The sequence below is a fragment of the Sebastes fasciatus genome, chromosome 12, assembly GCF_043250625.1.
Source record: "Sebastes fasciatus isolate fSebFas1 chromosome 12, fSebFas1.pri, whole genome shotgun sequence".
Lineage (NCBI taxonomy): Eukaryota > Metazoa > Chordata > Actinopteri > Perciformes > Sebastidae > Sebastes > Sebastes fasciatus.
The window spans coordinates 2,775,540-2,803,243 of NC_133806.1; the positions used below are offsets into that span (position 1 = coordinate 2,775,540).

At 43.2% G+C, this 27,704-nt stretch overlaps 1 protein-coding gene across 3 annotated transcripts; it reads right to left on the minus strand.

Moving 5' to 3' along the window:
• Positions 1-1,231: 1,231 nt before the first annotated feature.
• On the minus strand, positions 1,232-27,081 carry adcy3a (adenylate cyclase 3a). Of its 3 annotated transcripts, none has more exons than XM_074652551.1 (21): positions 26,834-27,077; positions 23,626-24,846; positions 19,648-19,797; positions 18,134-18,264; positions 16,251-16,362; positions 15,615-15,742; positions 15,107-15,265; positions 14,307-14,472; positions 13,923-14,042; positions 12,826-12,968; positions 12,218-12,379; positions 11,443-11,530; positions 9,705-9,821; positions 8,839-9,131; positions 8,554-8,635; positions 7,701-7,859; positions 7,361-7,507; positions 7,047-7,160; positions 6,735-6,858; positions 6,435-6,559; positions 1,232-6,030 (listed from the first exon to the last, which is right to left on the minus strand). In XM_074652551.1, exons 2-21 carry the CDS (start codon positions 24,298-24,300, stop codon positions 5,851-5,853), a joined length of 3,375 nt encoding a protein of 1,124 aa, XP_074508652.1. In that variant the 5' UTR covers positions 24,301-24,846; positions 26,834-27,077; the 3' UTR covers positions 1,232-5,850. The 3 variants fall into 3 exon arrangements, 2 of the variants coding, with proteins under 2 accessions (XP_074508652.1, XP_074508651.1); XM_074652550.1 differs by having other exon boundaries at positions 6,735-6,861; positions 26,834-27,073; XR_012596053.1 differs by lacking the exon at positions 1,232-6,030 and having other exon boundaries at positions 6,735-6,861; positions 7,042-7,160; positions 26,834-27,081.
• Between the last annotated feature and the right edge of the window lie 623 nt (positions 27,082-27,704).

Below are 27,704 nucleotides of genomic sequence, written 5' to 3' on the forward strand. Positions count from 1 at the left end.
GTGATGCGTCGTCGTTAGGGGCGCTGTTCTCATCTTTTCTTTTTTGGCATAATGGTCAGAGTATCTTCTGGTCATTTGATTTTCCTTTCACAAAAAAAATAGTATATATATATATATACATATACATATATATATATATGAAATTCCTTCACGTCCTTTTACGCTCGGCTGGTCCGTGGTGACCATGGTGATGCGTCGTCGTTAGGGGCGCTGTCCGCATCTATTCTCATCTTCTTCTTTTTTTTGTCATAATGGTCAGTGTATCTTTTGGTCATTTGATTTTCCTTTTTCAAAAAAAATACAAAAAAAATGAGGTTATTTGATTTTCATTTTAAAATACAAAAATAAAAAAAAAATATTTGTGAAACCTAAACTTTAAAGTATAACTTCACAAGATGCTCCACGTTCTTCATTTTCACACTATATTTCCCCTCTAAAATAACACGTAATCTTTCTTGTAAACTTCTGACTTTATTCTCATAATATTACGACTTTTTTCTCATAAACCTATGACTTTAATCTCGTAATATTATGACGTGTGGAAAAAAACAGTTAAATGGCTGAGACTGACGGTGAGTGTCTGTTAACGACTTGTTGTGAAGTATATGCAACAGAAAGGGGAGGGAGAATGCGACATATTGGCTGAATGGTGAGAGAGAGCTCGGTGTGCAGCCTGCAGCTTCAGCAGGACAAACCATAGACTTGCAAATTTGATTGCATTTCTTACATTACTTCTCTTCCATTCATCTACTTATGTTTACTCCACTTGCACTTTCAGATTTGTACCCATAACTGTACATTCTGTTAATCATTACTACTTCTATCTGATATCTCTACATTAATGTTTGTAGTATTAAAATACCTCATACTCTTGTAGTGTTACATACCTGTACATATATGCAAATAGATGCATTACGCAGTGCATTATATAGCAGTGTTTGTTATTTTGTATTATGTATACAAAATCCATTATCATCTTTTTGAGTGTTCTTGTGTCGTTTGTGATTTATGTAACTATGATGGTCCCATTTCCTATTGAGATTATTAAAGTACTCTCTCTTTTCAAAGCACCAAGCTACATTTATTAAATTATAATCATGTGCAAATTAATGACAATTAGCCAAAAATGAGCCGATGCTCTCGTCAGTCTCGTTGCTCAAACCTGCAGAAATGTTGAGACATTGTAGAGCTGATGAACTCTTCCAGAATCAACGACACTGAGGCTCGTCTGTTTTGATTTATTTTTTTAATTAACTCGCCTTATGATGACAACTGAAATGAAGGAGGGTACACTGAATGAGAAATTCTTCCAACTTAAAAAAGCAGAAGTGGAATCTACAGTATACCTAATTCAAATCACTAAAACTGTGAAGAGGAATCAAGAGTTCTGAATCAAATTCTGACAAAAGCTGAACGGTATAACAACAACTAGAACCACGAGACTGAATCATTTCGTTGCCTTTTGATGCCATCGGCTGGCCCTGCCGGCGTGGGCTCTCCAGATGGCATCTCAGTGTTGTGTTGTTGCTTAGCTCAAAGAAATTCAGTTGCGACCAAAAAACCTGGAATCATGACACATTATTCAAATTGTGTTCCCAAGCCTGAGATTCTTTTTTTAAAATACAAATCAGGAAACAGCTGTGGTTTTTGATTTAAAGCCATTCCTTTATCATTGGCACTTTCACATCTGTGTAAGAAAAAAACAATGTCCCTGTCATTTCCAATAAATAAATCTGACAAATAAACACTGTCTAAACTCTATGTACAACTAGGACACATCCCATCCTCTTCCCCTTTCTTTAAATAGAACAAAACTTGTACATTACATTATAAAACTATGAATTAAAGGGGAAGGAATGGTTTAGCCTTTCCTTTAAGAGAGGAGAGTGTCAGGTTTGTAGAAGAAGAAACTATTGCACTTTCATCCCATTCTACAGAGACATTAATGGGCTTTACAATCCGCAGAGGAAAGAGCTATATACATATACTTTCCCCCCAAAACACACATACAGTACATTTGCTTCCTGCCAGGTGGGTGTGCTCATTCTCCTGCATGTCACTGCTGTCATGTTAAAGCCTTGTAAAGAAAAGTTTAAAGGTCCTGACGCACCACGGTCGGCCGTCGGGCCTATTTCAGGCCATCAGAGAGCGTCTGTCGGTCTAGTTTTTGCGGTGTGTCCCGCATCGTCGGCTCTAGTCTGCCCGCGTCGGAGGCTTTTTGGTGGCGGGAAACCGTCGGTGAGAGAAATCACTCCGATTGGCTGTTCAGCGTAAACTAATCAGTGCACGAGAAGAGAAACGTAAAGCCAACGAGTAAAGTCAAGAGGACACGCACAGAAGACTCTTCTCATTGTTCATCTTCATCTCATCTGATCGTTCCAACACACGGATAGTTTCACAGCGACATGAACATCTGGAATGAAGCTAAGTGGTGAGTGAGAGTGGTGTGAAAATGGTCGACAGACGTCGCTTTGTTTCATGTACGTATCATAACAACGGCTCGTATATCCGCCGTCCTCGGTCTTCATGTTTCCCTTTCTGAATGATGATTACAGACTAACGCCAGCCTGCTGGTGTGGAGAGTTATTTCCTCTCACGCAGGCGCAGCACGTACGCGGTGTGTCCGAGTGCAACTTTTTGGCGCAAGACAAAGGAGACGCAACAATCAGCCTTCAACGCCGCTAGTTCTCTGATGTCGGCTTGGTGTGTCAGGGCCTTTTAGGGGGAGTGATGTCAGATTTGGTGTGTAATCACAAGGAAAAAATTAAGTTTGTGACTTAAAAGAAGAACCATTACGGGCTTCAATCCCTGCATGTGAGCAGACTGGCTAGTCGGACCTATTGATAGCCGTGCACACCTCCCAATACTCTTTTCCAGCGGACCTTGATTCACAATGTTGATTTCAAACCTTTACACCTTGACTCAGTTGGTGAGACCTCCTGAATCTGAGAGAGGACATGTCCTCTTAACAGTAAATTAAACTGTTGTGTCCACATAGCCACACGGGTTCCAGTGATGTCATGTTTTTTCACTTGCCCAGGTCTGTGAGGGTCAAACTGATGTCACAACATGTCTGCCAACTACACGTGTAAAGACATTAGCAAATGCAAAACCCTGTGAGTGTCCCCTGTACACGTCCGTGTCCATTTTGGAATATGCGGCCCTGTACACGACCAAGCAAGCAGAGACTAATAAGACACACAGATGATAGTCAACTTCAGGCCAGAATTCACTAAAAAGCGACGCCCCATTTCCTCCTGGTATTAACATGAGATCTGGATCTGGATCAGGAGAACCCACGTGGCTCACACATTGAGATCAGATCTTAGCCATGTGTAAACAAGGCTTGTGTAGTTTGACCACATTCTGAAGAAAAAAGTCCCCAGCAAGTTGAAAGGTCACCTGACCCGGATGGCAATGGATGAAGCGAGGTGGACACCATTCGTTAAAAGCACTGTGGTTGGACAGCAGTGTCAAAGCAAAGCTAGAACACAGACCGTCAGCTGGCTCATCCATTAAATTGTGTGCTGGAGAGTTGAGATAACGGGATTATTAATTTATTAATTCCAGGTGTAAATGCGAAGGCCTCATAATCAGATATCATTATCCAGATGCAGGTTTGCATATTAATACCAGGTGGAACCAGAGTTGATCCAAATCTGGTGCAAACAACGTGGAAGGCTGCAACAAATTCAACGGCGACCCGTTTTTTATCTTTTTTGTTGCCGTCGTCATTTTAAATCATGAAATATATAATACTTTCTCAACAGCCTTCTTCTTCCATAACTACCATGCAGTTAAAGGAACATTCCAGTTTATTACAGCTCGCGTCCTTTTTGGCTTTTCCAACATTGCATTATGTCACGGTGACGTCACTGAAAGAGGTCTAACGGGCGCTCAGACTGTCAGACAGGTTGGATACAAACCAACACTTCAAACTGAAAGTGAGCACACCTGAAATGTTGACAATAATCACAGGAAAACTACAGTTAGTCAAGGTTGTGATGGATGTTTACGACAGACATTTTACAGTTTGCCTTTTTTTCTCTTCCAATAAGTTGGACTGCTTTGTTTCCAACCCGTCTGATCCTCTGACTGCTCCTTCTTTTGGTCACATCACCGTGTTTCCAGATCTCAAAGTTGAAATAAACTGGAATTATCCTTTCACAACATTGTGAAAAAAATTGTGAAAAGGAAATTTTCCCTGCCAGTAGAGGTCCATGGAATGCTTCAACTACATGAAAACATCACAGCTGTGATAGGCACTTCCTTCAATCCACAATCGGTGTGAACAATATGTCTGCCATGTGTGCTATACCCTCACGGTCGACTGTTCGTCTCCTCTCTGTTCTCCTTCATGTCCGACACAGCTCCGAGGCACAGAAAGGTCCAGAAGCCAGCGGTGTGGTGTGATGTGTGCGCTCCGGGAGGACAGTACTGACAGATCGGACCTGTCCCCACATCTAAATCAACCACAAAGAACACTTTGACTGTGGAAAAATACCCGATGTGCACACACTGTTATACACACTATCGACCACACGTCGGCAGCAGCAGGTGAGCAGATCAGTCCGTATCGCCACACTGTGGCATCTCATTGGTCCACTTCCAAATCCTCTTCCTCATCAGAGACAGGAAATCTGAGCTCAGATCAGTCAGGTTTCCGTACATGGAAGTATTCTGTAAATGGGGAGCGGTCCAGGATTTATGCCGGGCTTCCGCAAGTCCCGTAGTGTAAATGTGCTGAGGAAATGGCATCATAGTACATGGCTGTGTGTTGTGTTTCTGTCTGAGAGATGTTTATGGAAAGAGATAAAGTCCTTCATTGTATTTATATTAAACAACATCAGGTTGAATTAGTCACCCTAATGCTGAAAGGGTTAAAAACTGCAAAAATTCAATCTGCTCTGCAGTCGGATGAAACGGGACTGAAGTTGAGTTTAGCTGAATGGTTAAGGTGCAGACCACCGGGGCCAGATTACAGACACTTCTTAAGTTAGGACAGGAACACTGACTTAGGGAACTGTTCCTCTGTAATCAGGTCCTAACCCTAATTACCATGGTTACCAAACAGTTCAGATAGGATGTTTCTGTAATTGATACGTAGCTGCTGCTGAAACAGATTTATCTTCTTTTATCTGCGTGTGATTATCAGCGTGGTGGAGAACGTTGGAGAAGTCGTTTCATATCACAGGAAGATGTGAAAGAAAACATCCTACAGACCTCCAGCTTACTCCATCTTCAGTCACCTCCTCACATTAGGACGGGAGCAAAGAAATACGGGATTTCTTAACATCGCAAGAAAGTGCATTTCTTTTAGATTTTCAAGTTTTTACGAACTGAACAGCTGCCATTAATGAAACATGTGGCCATCCGTCTACAAGGGTGGCATGATGAGCTGTCAGCCTATATCCCGTCTAGACTTCATGTAGTCTCATTGTTGTATTTGTATGTTCTAATCGTATATATAGTGTCTGTATCTAGATGTCTGCTGCTGTTTCTGTTGAGTCATTCATTTATCCAATTATTTATACTTTGAGTTCCGTGGTTCAGCTTGAGCATGACATTCAAATTTCTAACACAATCTCTACTGGCATATACTGTATATCTTTCCACAGACAGTGAACATGTGTGTGTTCAGTAATGAGTGGTGTATCGTCACAGGTGTGTATGAAGTGTGTATGAAGTGTTGAACATTCAGTTAAGTCCAGGTATCCGAGTGTTTTTAGGCAAATGACCTCTCCTCTGCCTCGCTCTGCAATCATCACACCCTACATGTGATTGCTGGGGAGTGTGTGTGTGCGTGCGTGTGTGTGTGTGTGTGTGTGTGTGTGTGTGTGTGTGTGGTCTTTAGCTGTCCACCACCTGGTGTGGCAAAGTGACCGAGGAGCCGTTGATGAATGAGCCTTGTTTGTCTCTTCCCTTCAGAAAATAAGTGAGCAGTTCCCCTTTCCCCTTCACAAAGATGGGCCCCCTCCTCACAAAGCGGAAGCCGTACTCCTTCAGGATGTTGTAGCAGTCCTCCACCACCTGGGGGCAACACACACACACACAAACACACACACACACACACACAAGGTTTAATTTTTGACTTTGATCTCAAAGTACCTGAATGAAGCAGCTGTAGTTCCTGAAGGAAACAACTGTAAAAGCTGCATTCATTGATTCTTTTTGCCCACTTGGAGGCAGGAGAACAAAACGGTGACGGACACATTCCTGAAATAGTCCTGTCTTATGTCCGGTTCAGACTACACGATATCAGCCCGATTATCGCCCGACGCGGCCGTCGTAGGGTGTCGACTCGGATCGGGAAATTTAGAAAAATATATTGGTGCATTTTCAAACAGTTGTAGTAGCACAGGAAGGCGTGCATGTACAGGAATGTAGTGAGGTGTAAACACAGAAGCATGCAGTAAAGCTCAGTAAAGCTGTACCTGGATGTTTCCCATCACCCCCGTGGACTCCATGCGACTGGCCACGTTCACAGTGTTGCCCCAGATGTCGTAGTGTGGTTTTCGGGCACCGATCACTCCTGCTAACACGCCACCCTTATTCAGACCTGGAGGAAGAGCGTGGGCACAAGATTAAGACTGTTATGTGAGATTAACGACGGCTGAGACTTCCTCATGCCTCATGTCTTTCCTCTCAGCTATGGGAACATGTTATTCAGCAGTACAACAGCACACACAACTTGCTCAGAAAGAAGCGGTGGGTGTTAGGGGGTTAACACGTACCGATGCGTAGCATGAAGTTGTTGAACGACTGGTAGTTGATGTTCATGAGTGTGACCTTCATGGCCAGAGCAAAGTCTGCCAGGTCTGCCAGGTGCTGCCAGCGCTCTCTGTCGGACTGCTCCTCCTTCTGCCACACAGACAGCACCGGGATCATTAACACTCTGTACTCTCTAACACTACGGCCACATTTATCTGGATACAGCATCTCACAATCTATTCTAATAGAAAATGATTTTCGTCACGTTCAACAGTGAAATGTTCATGTTGGTTCAATCAGTGTGAAGCCTGGAGAAGTCATGTGACCAACCTGACCTTCATGCAGGTGTAGCCGTTGCTGACGTCCGGAGTGACACCTGATGCTGCCATGTAGGTGCTGCCGATGGTCTTGATTTTTGTGATGCAGCGGAACTGAGTCTCATCCAGCAGCTGACATGGATACAGGTGAGAGGTTACGTTCACATGGACCTCAACAACAGCTACTTAAATCAAGAGGAAACCCTAATACACACACACATCGCCAGTGCTCGTAACACGTTACATGACTTTTATTTCTGAATGACTTTTAAATGGAAGGTGACATGTCGGCTGTTCAAACACACAGAAGCAGAGTGAGGAGAGCAGCTTACACTGTCAAAGTCGGAGATGATCTCATTGAGGAAGCGTAAGCATTCGATCCCTCCGTTATTGATGCTCTCCTCTGTGTAGAAGTCAGAGAAGTTGGGGATCGAGGCAAACATGACTCCAATCTCATCGTAGGACTGGCTGTACAACTCCTGGAGACGGTCACATTCACGAGGCGGAGAGGAAGAAACAAAGAAAAACCAAACCTGAATGTTGTTGAAATACTACAATATGATTTTATAAGATACAACTGTGACCAGAATACTGCAGGTAGACATGCTGGCTTATCCTAAGAATTCACAGGACAGAGGGTTTTAGGTTTTAGGGCTTTTTAGAGGATCTCACCTCGTCCCTTTTCTTGGATCCCAGGAAATGTCGAGCAACATGTTCTGGCAGCATGTTGGTCACCAGCGCTTCGTTCCAGCGCCTCATCTCGTACACTTTCTCCTTCTGCTCATGGACCTCGATCTTCCACAGGAACAGGGTGCGGGCCAGCTTCTCCACCTTCAGCCAGCAACGGGGACTCATGTTAGCATGTGACCAGTATAAAACAGATAGAACCAAAATCTGTTAAACAACCAGGCTGATGCCAACAAGTCTTCAGTGATCCACTTTCAATGAGGGAAGGGACGGAGGGAGGGACGGAGGGAGGGACGGAGGGAGGGACGGACGAAGGGACGGAAGGAGGGTTCAAGGGACGGCGGGAGGGAGGGAAGGAGGGAGGGAAGGACGGAGGGAGGGAGGGATCGAGGGAGGGACGGATGGACGGAGGGAGGGAGGGATCGAGGGAGGGACGGAGGGAGGTAGGTAGGGATGGAGGGATGGAGGGAGGGACGGAGGGACGGAGGGAGGGAGGGATTGAGTAAGGGAGCGAAGGAGGGAGGGAGGGACGGAAGAAAGGACGAAGGGCGGGAGTAAGAGAAGGAGGGAGGGAGGGGTTAAGGGAGGGAGGGAGGGAGGGAGGGAGGAATGGAGGGACGGAAGAAAGGACGAAGGGCGGGACTAAGGGATGGAGGGAGGGATGACGGGAGGGAGGGATGGAGGGATGGACGAAGGCATGGAGGGATGGAGGGACGAAGGGAGGGATGGACGGATGGACGAAGGCATGGAGGGATGGAGGGACGAAGGGAGGGATGGACGGATGGATGTATGCTGTATGCTGTTAAAAGGTCATCGAACACAAGAGACATTTACTCACATGTCTGGAGAAATAATAGAAGCTGACCATCATGATGAAGATCATAACTGTCATAGTGAACTTGGAGGGAACCAGGAACGAGCTGCAAAGAAGAACAAGTTCCGCTGTAACACCTCAACTCTGCTCTTCCTGTGTGTCAACTTATCAAACACACGATGACAAATACTCTAGCACACAGCCAGGTTTGCTTCTAAGTTGGTTTACAGAGTTTAGGGTGTGAAAGTGCTACGAGGGAACATGACGTCTATCTCTACACACATCATACTGCCGTCTCTTATGCCTCACCTGTAGTCCTTGAAGCGGGCCGTGTCATAGCGGTCGAAGATGTCCCTCCAGCTGTAGATGTTAACAATGCCGGTGGCCACTGTGATGAGCAGCATCAGTGTGAGCTTGACCATGTGACTGACCTGAACCAGCATGGTGGTGGCCATCAGTGCCAACACAGCGATGTAGCTGTAATATTTGGGGTTGTCCAGGCACTCGTCAGGGCCGGACGGGGAGGAGGAGGAGGAAGAGGAGGAAGAGGAGGGAGCCACTGTGGTGCTGCCTGAGTCTGTGTCTCGAGGCTGACAACTCAGCTAGACGGAGGAGAGACACAAAGTCATGAGCCCAGTATTATTATTACTATTATTACTATTATTTCTAAAGCTCAGCTTCCTTCAGCAGCAACATCCAGTATTTGGATGATTTACATTTTGGTCCAATTTCCTGTGGCCTACAGGTACAGAAGTTTTCATTGGACTAGGATTAGTTGTAATCCACAGAAGATATTCCACAAATGTGTACCATGATTTCCAAATATGTCACTATCCACAAACATGTATTTTTGTATTTGTGTTGTGTAGTCATATCCACAAAAATACAGGGCGATTTGCAAATAACTTACTCTGTAAATACGTATTTTAAGGTTTATATGTAAATTGATAAATTCGTATTTACTGAATAAGTTATGCGTATTTGCAAATCGCTCTTTATTTTTGTGGATGTGACTTTACACAACACAAAAACACATGTTTGTGGATAGTGAAATATTTGTAAATCATGGTATATATTTGTGGATTGTCTTCTGTGGATTACAAGTTTTAATACAAGTCCCCACACTGGTTTGGCCTTTTTTTTGTGGTTGTAAGAAACAGCAGAGAGCAGCTCACCATGTCCATGATGTCAGCCATGGTGAGGATGAAGATGGCTGCCATGGCCCAGGTGTTACGAGCCCAGCGGGTGTGGTCGATCCAGGTGGAGAAAGACACCAGCTTCTTAGGAAAGTCCTGACATAAAAGACCATTCCAGTTAGGTATGTTATTGATCAAACCGCTGAAGTTCAGTAAAGCCTATATGTCCCAAATCATTTCACTCTAAAGCTGCATTTCAATTCCATGCTCTATCTGGACGGGGTTGGATCGACATCCAGTATCAAATCCACTAATCGAATCGTATTAGGTTTACCTTCCGACTCAAAGATGTCTACCAACCTTCTGTTGGCTGAAAATGAGATGAGCTGCGGAATATTTGAAATGTTAATTAACAGCTGTAGCCGACTGTACTTCACACGCTTCTTACAAAACGTATTCACCCCGCTTGGTGTTTTTCCTATTTCATCTATTACAACCTGTGTGTCGATGTGTTAGAAAAGCTCTGTGGCCGGTATCAGTTTAAAGTGAAGATGATCACATTCGTACACACGTGCCACTGTTAATGGACTGTGATGGAGAAGCAACGGCGGGCTTATGACAATGTGATATTTGATGTGATATTGATCAGTACTGAAGAGCCCGGAGCATTATTTACATTGTGTCAGTCCATGTGATTGACTGGCTGACTGTGTGCATTCTGCTGACTGACCTGAGCTGACAGCGGCGGTCAATACTGGCCTGCCTGCTGGACATCAATACAGGGCAGTTTCCATGACGAACACACAAACGCATGCACGCACGCACACAAACACACGTATATCATGGTATAACTATGAAACTATTTTGCACTGTCACCACAGAGGACATCACATTCACTTCTAGCATCAACAGTTTGCAATACCATCAGTGTCTATGTGTCCAAAAATTCCAGATTACAGATAAAGGATTTTAAAGGAATACTTCAACATTTAGGGAAATATGCTAATTAGTTTTTTCTCTAAAGAGTGAGATGAGGTGATTGATATGAATCTTACTATAGTATAGATATACATACATATATCCAGATACGGCCTGTACCCAGAGGTTTTGGTCTCTGTACAATCACAGTACGACCAAACCTGACAACCACAGTGTGATGACAAGACTTCAGGAAGCTGCATACATTCACATTAATCAAGAAACAGTTCCAGCATGTAACTGTTTGTCCACATGTCGATTATGGATCATGTGTGGCCAGAGGCAGGCCAGCTGTTTCCCCCTGCTTCAAGTCCTGACGCTAATCTCATCCCGACTACAGCTGCATGTCCGCGACACTACACGCAGCAGCTACGATGCTGCGTGTAGTGTCGCGGACATGCAGCCACTTTCCCAGTAAAAGTCTCCACCGCACATTTAGTTTAGTTTAGCAGGTTATCAGCTGTGTGTCTGCCCGGATTAAGGATAGCAATTGTCCGACTTAAAGTGACAAGTTTTTCTCAGCTTTTTAATTAATTTTTAACATTTCTTTTAACCGTTTTAACCGATAGCGTTAATCGGTTAAAATGCTTAATGTCGGTTAACGGTTAAACGGTTAATTATTAACCGGCCCCTTCGAAGGAAACCCAGCAGTAAAAATGGATACACACTCTGCTGGATTTGGGCTTTGGTCAGACTAACCTGACACAGTTGGCAAGTCACCATGCTACCCGATAACTGGTACTACCAGTTCATGAAAACATTCAAGCGTATAAAAGTATAAGAATGTGTTGTAACTCACTCTAGGGAAGATGGCAGCCAGAGAACAGATTGTCAGGATGAGCAGCAGGATTTCTCCCACTGCGAAGGTGATGTAGTTTGCAATCAGCCTGTTCAACACAACACATGAACACACAGAAAAACCCTTGAGAGAAATATCACTGGTAGAAGAAAACAAGTGCAGACTCTCTAACATCTGTGTTATGTCATTAAAGCTATATCAAAAACTTTGAGCAAATATGATACAAAAAAAAAGTTACTTTTATAAAACTGTCACTCTATCCTGACAGTAGTGCATGAGACAGATAACCTGTTCGGTGCTCATGATGACATTTACAAGATTTCACAGAGCTGAAGGAAAACAACCAATCAGAGCCGAGCTGTCTCTACAGCTGCTGATCAAATATGAATCAATATTCTGTTACTGTAATACCTATTTCTCTCCTCAGATGTTCTCAGAATCATATTTTAGTGTACTGTTTAGCTGTAAAATGAGACCAGAATCATATTTGATCAGCGCTGCCTAGTTTGACAGTTTGCCCAGAGACCCGCCGGCTCCAGCTCAGCTCTGATTCGTTGATTTCAATTGAGGCGTGGTACAAACTTGTAAATGCCATTAGGATCACTAAGACGAGGCAGAGGAACATTATTTTTTGTACCTGTCTCATGCACTACTGTCAGGATATAGTGACCGTTTTATAAAGATAATAATTTATCATATTTGGTGAGCTGCATGCCGATGGGACAGAAAACAGATTAACAGGGTGTAGATTACTGGTGTGCCGCTGTGCACTGACCAGGGGTCTATGAGAGCCTCCATCGCTGCAGTGAAGAGCAGGACCACACAGGAGCAGCAGAAGGCGGCGCCGCTCTGCTTCTCCTTCTCCACGGAGTAGCGAGTCTCCAGGTCCGGATCCACAAACCTCAGGGAGAGCCAGTTGGTGTGTTTCCCCTTCAGACTGATAAGACAAGAGAACCTTTATTTTAAAATACAGGTATTACATTACACGTGACACATATCGTCACAGTTTTGTACTGGGAAATCTCGTGCAACAATATCTTGTTACACCATTGAAAACTGATGCAATCTACTTGCCCTTAAATGTACTAGGTAGAGCAACTTATTATCATCATTATATTATTTATTGCCAACGTAGAGACGGATTGTAATGCAACGTAAAATGTGAGACCATCCCAGACTATCTTAGGGTGACCATATTTTCAAACCCCCAAACCGGGACCCTGTTCTCACTTATCTGAGTAATTACCAATGCGTCAGAGCTCAGTGTCTCAACGCCAGGTCCTCTGACGGCCACTAACATGACATAAATGAGGAAAGCAGTATCACAAAGGAAAGAAGTAGTGCTTTATGGTTCAAACAGTGAGCGGGGGGAAGGTCACTTACGCCTGGACCGTCTCTCTCTCCAGCAGAGCCTCGTTGAGCAGTTTGTTGAGCTCCTGTTCGTTCTCCTGAGCGTCGATCACCCTTTCAGCCAGGTCCCGCAGCCGCAGCCTTCTCCGAGGGTTAGGGAAAGACGGATTCACCACCTCAAGTCCCAGACAGAAAAAAAACATGGAGAATGGAACACCCATACGTACCATTTCTATACCTCACTATATCAATACCACGTTATGTTAGTCAGCTGGTCAGTCCAACACTTCAAACCACGACAAGAAACCTTCTCTGGACATGTCCAGTTGATCAACACCTTGCTTCACCGTGAAGAAACGCCAGATTTCCATGAAAATTTGTTGTAGATGTTCATGATCCCCTGAAGTTGAAGCCTAATGCTACACCCCTAGTACACAAGAAATATTCAAATCTAATGCCATGACATTTCCTGAGCATATTAACACTGTGCAGAGGATGAACTCCATGAGCTCTCCTCAGAACAAAATGCCAACATTTGAACGCAAGATTATTTCGTAGTCTCTTATAAACAAGCGTGTTCCACGAGAGAGGCCATATTGACACGAAACTAGAATTACCGCCTCGTGGTTGTATTCCTCTGTCAACCGGTCAGGTGTCAGATAACGTCCATGTCTGTCCAGAATGTCACATTCGTGTGAAATAGTCATAAATAGTAAGGATGCACTGATACCGATACCAATATCGGGTATCGAGTCCGATACTGTGCTCATGTACTCGTACTCGCAAAACAGAACCGATACCACTTTATGGTGATGCGCCCGACCCCGCTGGGCTGGGATCCCACCTCAGCCAGCCCTCACTTTCATTGCGCCACAAGGTTTTGCTTGCACCTCTGACTCGCACGTGTGTGTCAGACTCCTTCTCCTCACTCTTATAAATGCTGTTGTGACCAACCCTGTGACGAACAGCCGAAACATCAGTATTTCTATACATATTTTGACAGTCCAACACTTTTGAATTGTGAGTTGTAAAAAACAAAACAAAAAAAAAAACAACTGCTGCTTTTTGGGTGCCACCGGTGAGACTCGTTCTGATGTCATTCTATAACTGTAATGTGATTTCTTGGTTACCCTCGTATCCAGTTCTTCCGGTTCCTCCGGTGTGGTGCAGGCCGTGTTAACGCTGCCGTTACACTCCGTGGTGTTGATCAACAGCGGGGAGTTTCCATTGGAAGACGTGACAGACAGCTTCTAATGTGAAACAAGCAAACAGAGAGTAGTGAAGAGGGAGTACTATGAAAAGTTGACCGACTTTTCTTTCTTCCTTTTTTTTTTACATTCCTGAACATATGCATGTGTTTTGAATGCTGAACATGATGATATTCAAATCTAACTTTGAGTAACAAGAAGTATTCAAATGTGATTTTTAAAAATGGAACATTTCATCCCTGTTGGCTGTATACGAGACAAACATTTGAATATCCAAATCTTTGCGGCGTGGCAACTTTGACTCACTACACCGTTGATGCCGTTCTTCCCCACCGGTCCTTTAGGAACAACCACTAGGAAGGTGTCGATGCCTCTCTCCCTCAGGTAGTCGCAGCGGTCACCTCCGTTCCCGGGCTCCACGTCAAACTCGCCGTGAAGACATTCCATGGTGCTCTGGGAGATGTGGACGCGACTGGTCCAAAACATACAAGAGGGGTCAAAGATGAGACAGGGGGGACTACATGGAGCCATGAATAGTCCTTATATAGTGTTGCTGTGTGCGTTCAGTCACATCCCCCTCCGTGGGATGAACTCTATTACTGACTGAACACACAGTGGGAACAACAACACAGCGCGGGAATGTTTGGTTGTGGCAAACGTTTCTTTTTTTCCTACAGAAATTCATATTGCACGACATTTGAGCAAACTCCATGTGCTGATGAAGATCGTGAGATGTAGTTGAAAGCTCTGGAAAATGCTAGTAACGTTTGTACGGTGACAAATAAACAAGCTCAGTGTTGGAAATCAGTATTTTTTTAATATTAAAGGGACTGTTTGTAAGAATCAGATAAGGGCGATGTAGAAAGAGCAGGTCTGGTTTGTCATCATCCACTGATGCAACACTCGTGGGAGACAGGAAATAAAACCTGAGAAGAGGCTACTGTACTATCAGGACACTCTCACAGAGGGCCACGTTCTCAGGCTGAACGGTAGGCCATGTTTTCACATTTCCCAAAGCAGCCTAATATAATTATAATATAATATCATTTTAAAAAGCATGACCAAAAGAGAGGTAGTGTGTGGAGTTGTCTGTCTGTCTGTCTTACCCTGGTATCCCTCCAGCCTCCATCTTGTTGGCCACAGTGACGTCTGTGGACCAGACGTCGTACTGCCAGCGTTTCTGTCCCAGCACTCCCCCCAGGACCGTACCGCTGTGCACTCCGACACGCATGTCGACATCCGTCTGGGTTTTCTCTCGGACGTACCTGAGAGTCGGTTTAAAAACAGCAACCGCGTTGAATAAAAAGCAGCAGGAACCACAACTATCTTCTGTTTCTGTTACAATCATTCTGTTTCAACATGCTGACTACCATGACACCACTAATACACGCCCAACCGTCTCTGATAGATCTCATTAAGAGCGTCAAGGGGACATCAGAACTAAAGTAAATCCATTCATGCTCACTTGTCTGGAATCACAATCGATTTGAGCTTAATGACCACTTCACTTTATTTCATAGATGTGGTCCACAGAGAGTCAATACCAGTCCATCAGAGTGATCGATGTGTGACTAACCCACTGCATCACATCCCACTGACCGACCCCGTACTCACGAGATGGCCTCCACCATGGCCAGACCCATCATGATGGAGCAGGCAGCGTGGTCCTCCCTGTAGTCTGGCAGCCCACAGATACAGTAGTAGCAGTCTCCCAGGATCTTGATCCTCAGCTGGTGATATTTCTGACAGAGAGAGAGAGAGAGAGAGAGATGCACACTACTGACTGTGACAGATCAGATACCGGCCACACATGCACACAATAGGTTCTGTGTTGTGCTCCATTCATTTTGCTGTGGTGAACTAACATCGATGAGTTACGACACGGATACGATAAGAAGTGCATCTTAAAGGGACTGTTTGTAAGAATCAGAATGTCTTGTTAACAGCGACACCTGTGGCCGTTGAGTCAACGAAAGTCAGCATCCTGTTGCTCGCGCTTGTGCTCGCTCTACATAGACATGAAGGAGCATCGCTCAAAACAGTGAGGCGATAACATTACACGTATAAATCATTGCGGGTCGGTGTCCCATGTGCGCTCGCAATTTCTGATTCTTACAAACAGTCCTTTTAAATGACAGATGGATAAAAGAATAAAATATCTGTATAACAGTCAGAACATTTGATCACTTCTTGTAATCTTGATGTTAATGTCATGAGATCGTTGTTGTCGTGTAACAGTGTGAAACTCACTGCAGCCAGTTTGTCGAAGCGAGCAAAGAGCTCATTGAGCAGTTTGACCAGCTCCTGAGCGCTGCAGGACGACGACAGCTGTGTGAAGCCCACGATGTCTGCAAACAAAATACTGCACCACAACAAGAGACAGATACAGGTCGGGTCATTAGTGCTGATATCATGCTGCTGCTGCAGTCACAGAAACAGGATCAGTGATTACTCTCTGGGAAAACTGAATCTTGGAATGATGACTGGCTGTGCCGGCATCCTGCTCGTTTGTTAGCGGGTAGGTGGGGGACCCCTATGAGATGGGAGTGCAGGAGGCAGCAGGTATGACTGACAGCAGCAGGTGGAGATGCTTCATCTTTTCACAGCTTTCAAGTGTTGGCAGAGACACTACAGATCCTTTGAATCAGCTCCAACAAGCCATGTCAAACATGTGTTATTCAGCCTCTATTGTCTATCATGCTGTTGGTATTCAGTCGGCATAAACACACGTGTGCCAAACCCGTTCATCATGTACTAGTAGGTGTAAATAGACCCCATGAAGCCATCACAACTTTCAACTAAGTTATCCACCCTTTTATGTTTGTTTTTTCTCTCATACCAGTCAATATTGATAACAACATAATAAAATTATAATTTCTGTTGAGCTTAAAGGTCCCATATCGTGCTCATTTTCAGGCTCATACTTGTATTTTGTGTTTCTACTAGAACATGTTTACATGCTATAATGTTCAAAAAAAACTTTACTTTCCTCGTACTGTCTGCCTGAATAAACCTGTATTCACCCCGTCTGAAACACTCCATTTTAGTGCATTTCAACGGAATTGCGTTGCTAGGCAACAGTTTGGGTCCATGTTTACTTCCTGTCAGCTGATGTCATTCACATACACTGCAATAGGAAATAAACTGGGACTCATTTAGAATGTTTAAGTTTAAAACCGTGTAATGATCTATGTATTTTTTTGTGTTTGTGACATCACAAATGGACAGAAATCCTGACGGCTTGTTTCAAATGCACAATTTCTGAATACGGGCTGTGTGTATTTCTCCGTATATTGAGCGTTTTGATCGTTTAAAAGGAATTTATATCGCACTTAAACCTGCTTTATAATATAAAAGACATGAAAAAGTAAAGACTTATTTTTAAATCAACACTTCCTGCTTTCATTTCAAAATAAAAGCCCTCAAGCGTTTTTTTCTGTGGACAGAATTTCTTCATTTGTTAACACAAGGCTTTTATTCTGAAATATGTGCAGGACAGTGTTGTAGAACATGCAGTGACTTGGAGAGCTCCATGAATGAATATAGTACGGGGTTTTAATTGTCGATTATTACTATAATTTACAAATTACCACACGTTTCTTAACCTTTCTCTGTCTAAAATAAATATAAATGACATATAATGAAATTAAATGGCCATTAAAAGGCAAGCTCTATGTAGAAAGAAAGGGCTGACAGCAGCAGCTGCAGCACCTGAAACGCAGCTGAAACGCTGCTGGTGTGAACACCCGACACGTGAATCAATCAGCCACCACGCGCTCCTGACGTTGCTGGTGTGTCTCAGGCTTAAGGCCTTCAGCCCTGAACCCTCAGAGACTGACGTCACCAGGTAAATGGTTGAGTGTGAGATGCTGCAAGAGGCTTGAAATGGTATAAATATGAATGGAACAGCACTTGGCAGCGACATATCACATTACCATGACGATGCCAATTGTTGGTTTTTATTTAACATTTTTACTTTACTATGTATTCATCCCCCCAAAATAGGTTTGTGCTTACACAATAAAACAAAAATCAAGTAGACAAAGATTCATGTTACTAAAAAACGAACCTGTTCTGGTCAGACATACATACAGCACCCTGGATGTGAAAAGCCTACAGAGGGAGCAAGTTACCTGACGTTTTCATGTCTGTACATGTACATGGTGTTGAACTGTTGCATCTCTTTCTGACTGGGCTCCTTCTTCATGTCCTGAAGCATCTCATCAGCTATGTGCTTTGGAAGGATGGAGAGTAGCAGGCGTTCCTGTGGAGGACAAAGACAGACGCTCAGCTAGTAGAAGGAAACATGCCTCTCTGTCTGTATCACTGATATGATGAAAATGATTTATTATGATTATTGTAGATCTAATCAACTGAACGCTGGTTGACGACAGAGAGATGTTCAGACGGATATCAGTCTCATGTCTGTGTGTTAAGTAGAAGGAAGGATGTGGTTGGCCTATCTTAGCATAGAGACTAGACGCAGCGGGCGACTGGCTTTTATTTGAAACATCTAGCGGCTGCTGAGAAAGATATTCTCTAAAGTCAAAGTCAGATATGAGAAAACAACGTGCGTTTTCGTTTCGGTTCGGTCCTCCCCGCCGCCAGGAGACCACTTCGCCGGGAGAAGGGCAGGCAGCAGCTTCAGGAAAAAAAGGCCTTCATTTAGCGGTTAGCGGAGCAGAGTGTCGGTCCTAGGCAAGTCCTCGGTGTGTGAGGACTTACAGTGTGCGAGTGGCAGTTAATATCTGCGCGTGTGAAATATTATAATTTGCTCGTGAGCATGTTTTGTCGTGCTCGCGACATATTACATAAATATGACCGCATGTGGTGGTGGGGAGGCAAGCTTTCAATATTCTTATCAAAACCTGACAGCGAGGCAGAGAGCGGGCAGGCTCTGTGATTACAGCTGACAACGTCTCAGGAGGCCGGTTGCCACGGTAACCAGCAGCGACCGGATGCCACTTGATTGGTTGCGCGGCCCTTGTCTCCCAGCAGCCCGTGCTTCTCCATTAGTATTCGGGGAGTTCTTTCTTCCACTCGTGGTTTTTATCAGCCCCTCTTGTTGTCTTTTTTCCTCTCCATCACTTTCTCACAACACCTTCAACTCCCATCTACATTCTTCTCTATGATCACTCTCTGTCTTTTTCCCTTTTGCTCCCTCGCTCTCTCTCTTCGCAAAACCATCTGTTCCATAAATAGTAGTGATGGAGAAGAACGTCCAGTGGCCGCAGATGTGAGGTGAGGAGGGGAGCGGACTGCTGACACAGTAGCAGCTCAAGGAAACATAAGCCAAACAAACAAACCAACCAACACACGCACACACAAGAAAGAACAGATATCACGTAGTGCAAGACTCAAGATTTAGATAACGTTACTGTGAAAGCTGCTGTACAGCATTCACACCAATAAAATAATGAATTCTGATACTTAAACTAATTGTGTATGAAAACTGAAATTGAGTGTCATCACTCTCCAATTCATGGGTCTTTGATTCATAATTTTGAGTTATTAATTATAGATACATATTTTGATATTCATTAACGATTGATTATTAAATCTGCTACTGTATATTACCCCCTAAGTGAAAACATTCCCTTAAACTCACACATGAACAGCAGAATGTTTGTAGTGTTTGACCTCTGACCTGTTGCTGGCTCTGCTCCTCCAGGTTGAGTTTGACCTCCAGCGACTGTCTGGCCTCCAGGAAGGCCTTCCGATGCTTCCTGTCGGCCATGTAGTACGACATGATGCCCACGGTGATGGCACAAACGTAGACCACTATGTTGGCCAGCAGCTTGAAAACAAAAGATAATGCAACAGTTGGGGCTCAATATTTAACGAACACGTGCACAATAAGGGGCACTGCAGAAAGTTTGGAGAAGTCTAGCTTTAAAGATGATCTATTATGCAAAATGAATCAACATAAACATGTCCCCCGGTGTGCCTAGAGACCCCCAAAGTATGACCAAAGACCATCCTCTCTCTATTTCCATATATCAGAAAATGTGTGTGACAATGAGCTAGTCAGACTTGCTGCTGGATAGGACGTCCAATGTGGCTGCTCTGCTATAGAACCACCTCCAGCTAGGTGAACTTATTCCACCCTACGAAGCACCTGCTGATTCTACCTCGCTGTCCACTATTGTGATTTCATCGCTATTGCGGACCTGGTAACGCGGTACGAGCAAAGCACGCCAACCAGGAAGTTATTGCTGGTCAAGTGTCACGGTTCAGTCAAGAGAGAGTCTGACAGACACCACGGCGGCCAGCGGCATCAGCAAAGTCTCGGTATCCTCAGGAAGACAACTGTGACCTTAGAGCTCCATTACCAGCTGACACAACTTCAGTACACGAGAGAGCCTTCACTCTGATGGAGGACTGGATCTGAACAGTAAACGTTATGATTTTTTTACTGTACGATGTATACCCAATTCATATTTACATTTCATCCACCAGGAATAGTGTGAGGGTTTGGCTTCATTCACAAAAGGTTTTATGTAACTACACCGTTCAAACAGGTGATATTAAAAATGTTTTTGATTTCATGCATGTAGAAGGATAAAAAAAAAAACTGGGTTGCGTTCGAAAAGTCAAAAAATTACGTCCTAACCACTTTTCCTTGACCTCGATGGAAAACGTCATGAGGTCAAGGAAAGATGAGAAGGAGAGTTCAGAAGGACTCAGGAAAAGACAACCGTGGTGTTCAGAGAATCCGACTGCTCTTTCACTAGATTACGTCATTATGATGCGACGGCGGCGGATGTTAATGACGTCAGTCTGCTGTGGTGAAACTACAATGTTCTGAAGACGGACTACAAAAGGCGCTGTTAGGTCTTTTAGTGACAGGCTGCTTCACCGGCGATGTGTTAAAGAGAGATACCACAGGTCCTCCTGCACTCTATCAACATATAATAAAGTTATATATCTAACCTAACGTTGACAACCAGTGAAAAATATCACTTCATTACCAGGTTGGAACTGAAATAAACAAAAGAATATATGATAAATATTGAGTTAATTGGAGAAGGTGTAGGATCATATACTTCTTCCAACTTCTTTTGGGACATGTAATATTTAATTATGTTGATTATTTTTTAATTGATTGTTTACTGTTCATTTTATTTGTTATTCTTGTTTTGTGTTTTACTGAGGTATTTGTTACATGTTCGAAATAAATAATTAATTAAAAAAATGAAATGGTTGTCACTGTCCACTCATATTAAACATGAATCCCAATTAGTGTATGAAAATAATATGCAAGAGAAGCATATAGTTTGTTATTATGAACGGCTGAACGGTGCGTCGCTTTACATGCTGCGGCCGCAAGGAATTGTGGGATGTTATTCTCTTCGCACGTTTTGGCGTTGTGTGGTGTGATCCCACCACGAGATGGTCTCTCTAGTTTGGTACAGTTGTCTTCATTTACATGCTATGTGAGAGTTTGAGTCCAAACTTCTCTCACACTGAAAATCTGTTGAGAACATTGAGCCAAAGCAACATTAAAATACTGAAACACAAATAGCTCTGTGAAAAGTCAACCTTTGAAAGTTCAAACAGCCCACAACTCACACAGTACAGCATTCTGCATTGTGCATGTTTAATCCATGCATCAGAATGGTTGGTTGTTAATTAGCAATTGCACACGTGGTGTTGGTGCAGCGAGGCAAAATGTGGATTTCTACATTACGCTCTCCACTCTGCCTCTTGCTAAGTTATAAGCAGTTTATAAGCACTGAATGATCTCATTTTCTAGGGGTGTCACGATTCGATTTGATTTTCGATTTAAACATCCCATGTTAGACTGTGGAGTCTTGTTTCATACAAAGATCAACAGATCGTTGGTTTTATGCCCCGACAACTGTCATTTACACTTTCAAATTCTTCTTTAAAAAGATAACTGAACTCCCTTTTTATTTAGAAAGTGTTTCAAAAATTAGACGACAACAGTCTACAATATAAAAAGCTGCATTTTTTTCAATACCAGTATCTGAGTGACCCACCTCAGTACAAAATCATTACAAAAACAAAAGGCAGAAGAATTGACGGCGAGCCGGTCAAAAGTGAAATTTCATTACTTTGTACCAGTGGAGGCTGGTCCGTAGAGGCAGAGGAGGTTGCTCCTCTGTTTTTGAGAGGCAAGAGGGAGATCAAAATATAGAAAAAGAGTAATTGGTAGAAATAAACCATTACCAAATCTCAATATCATTTATAAGAATATTTTTTCTTTCTTCTTTGGAACAAATCCATTATTTAAATCCTGATTAAAAAGCTTCAACAGCGATACCTGCAGGGCAGAAGGGAGAGGGCAGCCTGTGATCTGCTTAAAGTGATCAAACTGACCCGGACAGATGTGGTCACTATAAGCGGGTTCCACTTTAACGTTACTACCAGGCGGCGCCTGTGACGGTAAAAACAAGGGATATACAGTATATTTTTAAGACAACACCTATAGTCGCATAAACTATTTGATTTTTTTCATAATTGAATGACTTATTCTATCCCTGGAATGAACAGCTCTGTGAGCGAGACAGCAGGCACACACAGCTTCCATTCACATGATGGGTATCCAATGAAGTGCTCTGTCGGTACTGGTATTACTTTAAAGGTCCCATGTCGTGCTCATTTTCAGGTTCATACTTGTATTCAGTGTTTCTACTAGAACATGTTTACATGCTGTAATGTTCAAAAAACACTTTATTTTCCTCGTACTGTCTGCCTGAATATGCCTGTATTCACCCTCTGTCTGAAACGCTCTGTTTTAGTGCATTTCAATGGAATTGCAACGGAATTGTGTTGCTAGGCAACAGTTTCGGTCCATGTTTACTTCCTGTCAGCTGATGTTATTTACATACACTGCAACAAGGCCTATGGAAAGGAGGCTGGGTCACGGGCGGACATGGGTCTTGGGGTATAACACATGCGCAGTGTGACTGAAGCTGCGGTCGTGCGTTGCGATTGGCTCAATTACGGCGAGTGCAGACCGGATCTTACTGCGCATGTGTTATACCCCCAAAGACATGACGCGTTGATGACGCGTGACCCAGCCTTCTTTCCATAGACCTTGCACTGCAATAGGAAATAAACTGGGACACATTTAGAATGTTTACGTTTAAAACCGTGTAACGGTCTAAATATTGTATATTTGTGACATCACAAATTGACAGAAATCCAAACGGCTTGTTTCAAATGCGCAATTTCTGTATACGGACTGTGTGTATTTCTCCGTATATTGAGCGTTTTGATAGTTTAACAGTATTTATATATCACTTAAACCTGCTTTATAATATAAAAGACCTGAAAAATCTCACTTTTTACAATATGGGACCTTTAAGGGTACTGGTTTTGTGATTTTTATACCCAGCCCTAAGCTCTACTGTGAAAATATCAAGTAAAGGCAAAATGAATAAAACTAGTAAGAGAAAACAATCTTGATAATGACTAGAGTTAGATATCAAAACTCAAACTCGGGTATCACATGCGCCTATAGCTTACCCTGTAGCCCTAAACGTGAACCTACTTTTGTGTTCAAAGACTTCTGCAAATGTGACAAGTGAAGGTCTGGCAACATGGGATTAAACACAACCATCCATACACCACCACCGTCTCCCCTTCCCACTCGTACCTGTCTGCTAAGCGCTGCCCCCTGGATGTGTTCCTGCTGCTGCTGGGCGATGGTGACGCCCAGAACCAGGGTGTGGACCCCGCAGGATATAGTAGTGATGAGCACGATGGGCGTCAGCCTCAAAGGAAGAGTCAGGAAAAAGGAGAAGCTGAAGAAAGCCTGCCAGCCCACCGTGTCGCTGGCCTGGTGGAAGCGGGCGTAGTTCAGACCCAGGTAGCAGAATATCTGAGCCGCTATGAGCACCCACAGGGCGTAGGGCACCACCCGTCTCGAGATGCGGTCCGGCATCAGCCCGAAGCGGCACATCAGGTAGAGGATAATGTCTGCTGCTAGTCCCACCGACGCCACCAGAACAGAAGCCAGCTTGTCGGTGGTGTAGACCACCGCGCACATGACGATGATGTAGCTGTCGAAGAGGGCGGCGAATACGACGAGCACCAACAGGGTTTCGTGTCTCTGCCGTCTGAAGTAGGTCTGATAGAGGTTTTCCAGAGACTCGGGTGCAAAGGTGAGGCGCATGAAGCGCGGCAGGCAGAGGCAGCATCCTGAGCTCCGGACCGTGACCTCGTGTGTTCGCCCGACCGCCTGCCCGGGGTCAGAGGGCAGAGTCACCGAGCAGTCCGCCGAATACTCCGCAGAGTACTCTGGCTCAGAGAAGGCTCGGTTCCGAGGCATGTTGAAGCTTCCGCTTCTGGCCTTCTCTCCTTTTAATTAAAAAATGGAAAGCTGTTTGTCGTCGTCCTCGAGGAGTAGACCAGACGCTGAGATAACTCTCAGGTACACATCATCACCTTTCCCCCCTGAGAGCCCACATGTGTGGCATGAAATCACAGTAGTAGTGTTGATTGTCAGGACCCGTAAACACAGAGACGGATGTCTTCTTACATAGCTGCGTCCGCTGTCACTCCAATCCAATGCTTTGTCATTCGACTCAGTCAGTCCTGTGTCACATGCATACAGATCGAGCACGCCTACTCTTTTACAGCAACGTGATCCAAAGAACATACACCTCTTGTTGTTTCCTCGTTTACAAACGGGCCTGTCTCACCGGCTCCTCCCCACCTCTGTACTCCACAGACGTGCACCACGTCAGAGTTGTTGAGTTCACTAACGTCGGATCAAAGAAGGTGATGTTTTTATGACTCCGTCTGTCTCCATCAGTCCTCTGGATTGGACAGCTTTTTGCATTTTGGCCTTCCATAGTCCAGTCCTCACATGGCACTGAGGGACACATGAGGAAGAAATGATTTAATCTCTCCAACACACACAGAGGCATTTTCTTTTTTTGCATTCAACAAAACCTGATGATCAGGGTAGTAATACAGTACACTCCCCAATGCCTACACCTGGCAGCTACTTACTGGCCGCTGTGTCCTCTGCAGACAGAGTCACATCAACATCCATGTCAGAATCTAACATGTTTTTATGTTTCCTGGCAGAATGAAATCAGTATATCATATATATCAACATGTGAAGCTGGTGTTGTCAAGCCCAGTTAAACAATGACAGCTTTATATACACATCTATCAATAAACTGTTCATCTGTCAAATGTTTCAAAAGTCGCTTAAAGGGTCATGTAATTGCTGTCTTGTAATTGCTTTTCCCCATGTTGTCCATGTATCTGTTTTTATCTTTTTTATTTTTTCCCACTCACAATGTTGTTTGGTTACGGTTGCCCAGAAATCTTTATAGATATTTAAATCAATTTCCTCCTCACAAACACTAACCATACACTTCCATGCAACACACACACCTGTCTTTTTTTATATATTTACTGTATTGTTATTGTTGTTATTATATATATCTTGTCCTAGTAGTAGTAGTCATATTATTTCTTTATATTAATCTTGTCTCTAGGTGGAGGTTTCAGATAAGCCCAGTGGGTTTCTGCCTCTTCCTGCACTTTATATTATTCGTTTATTGTATTGTTATGTTGTATAGTCTTAAATAGTGCAAAACAAATAAACAAACAAATAAACAAATAAACTCAGTCTTAATGCAACCAGCTAACTAACGTGTGTGACTATTATTCTGTATTAAATAAATATAATTACTGACCCTAAACTTTCCTCTAGCTGATGGAAAACTTGTGCAAGACACCAGTCAACCAACAACACAATAAATCAACAATATAAAACACATCTACAGAGCTCGGTTTGGCTTATAACAGTTATTGTGTTATTATCTAATCATGATCAATAATCAACTGAACATTAGTCCTCTATAAAACAACTACAGCTTGTTATATCTCCTACTTCTCTTTCTAACTTAACTGCAGCCTTTAGATTGAACTGTGTTTTTAGGTCAGGCCTTGTCTTTTTTTTAATATATTTACTGTATTGTTATTGTTGTTATTATATATATCTTGTCCTAATTGTTTTGTTAACACTATTTATGTAGTCATATTATTTCTTTATATTAATCTTGTCTCTAGTTGGAGGCTTCAGATAAGCCCAGTGTGTTTTTTGCCTCTTCCTGCACCACTGTATATTATTCTTTTTTTTTTTTTTTGTTATGTTGTATAGTCTTAAATTGTGCAAAATAAATGTGCATTGTTATTGTAATTGCATTGTTATTGCATTGTATATGCAAATGTTATTGTTGTTATTATATATATCTTGTCCTAATTGTTTGTTATCACTATTATATAGTCATATTATTTCTTTATATTAATCTTGTCTCTAGGTGGAGGCTTCAGATAAGCCCAGTGGGTTTTTTTGCCTCTTCCTGCACTTTATATTATTCATTTATTTTTTTGTTCGGTTGTATAGTCTTAAATTGTGCAAAATAAATAACCAAATAAATAAACAGATAGTGAGCAGTAGTCTGTAGTCAGTGTGTGTGTGTGTGTGTGTGTGTGTGTGTGTGTGTGTGTGTGTGTGTGTGTGTGTGTGTGTGTGTGTGTGTGTGCAGCAGGCAGCAGGCTGTGTGCTGCAGGCCTACATGCACCGAGCTACATGTTGCTCTCTCTGTCTCTGTCTCAGCTCACACAGGAGACTTAGTCATCCAACACACACCAGGTTGAAATGGTCGCTTCAGCTTCTCTGTGTCACTACTTCTCTGAATCAGCTGGTTTTCTGTGTGTGATCCATCATTCATTCACCTGCTTCACTGTAAACTCACATTCTGTCCTCATTCTTCTACAGATGCTGAAAAATCAAGTCAGGCTGCCGTGCCATTATTCTCTGAGCTGATGCGTCCTCTTACCAGACAGATGTGCTCTTCTTCTCCTTCAGGATGCTGATGTTTTATTCCCTGTAGAGCCAGATGTGGCCTCCTCAGCTCCAGATGTTACACCTCAGTCTGGATGTGATGTGGAGGAGAGAAAGGCTCATGGAGAAGTGTCGGGTATGCGTTTACACTGAAGCTTCTTCTGTCCTGGGTGTTTTCCGCAAAAAGAAACAGCTGCACCGTCAGCAAGCTGCACGCATCCATTCATATCCAACACTTCCGGTCCCTTTCAAAATAAACGTCCAACCCTTTTTTGTGGCTAACAGCTAAAAATAAAAAAGGGACAAATGAAGATTAATTTAAATGTGCTTTTTTAAGTGAATCTGTAAATTTGAATTACCGTTTTGTTGTAAAATGTAAAATCTTTTCACTTAAAGGTCCCATATCGTGCTCATTTTCAGGTTCATACTTGTATTTTGTGTTTCTACTAGAACATGTTTACATGCTGTAATGTTAAAAAAAACACATTATTTTCCTCATACTGTCTGCCTGAATATACCTGTATTTACCCTCTGTCTGAGACGCTCCGTTTTAGTGCATTGCAACGGAATTGCGTTGCTAGGCAACAGCTGGGGTCCATGTTTATGTCCTGTCAGCTGATGTTATTAACATACACTGCAACAGGAAATAAACTAGGACACATTTAGAATGTTTACATTTAAAAACATGTAATATTGTATATTTGTGACATCACAAATGGACAGAAATCCTAACGGCTTGTTTCAAACGCAGAGTTTCTGAATACGGGCTTTGTGTGTTTCTACATGGATTGAGTTTTGATAGTTTAACAGTATTTATATAGCACTTAAACCTGCTTTATAATATAAAAGACATGAAAATCTCACTT

Coding starts and splice junctions, on each gene's coding strand:
- adcy3a (XM_074652550.1), bottom strand. CDS start 24,300: ATGCCTCGGAACCGAGCCTTCTCTGAGCCAGAGTACTCTGCGGAGTAT. Junction 15,743..16,250: donor GCTTCGACAAACTGGCTGCA/GTGAGTTTCACA, acceptor TCTCTCTGTCAG/AAATATCACCAGCTGAGGAT. Junction 15,266..15,614: donor GCCATGGTGGAGGCCATCTC/GTGAGTACGGGG, acceptor ACCGACTCTCAG/GTACGTCCGAGAGAAAACCC.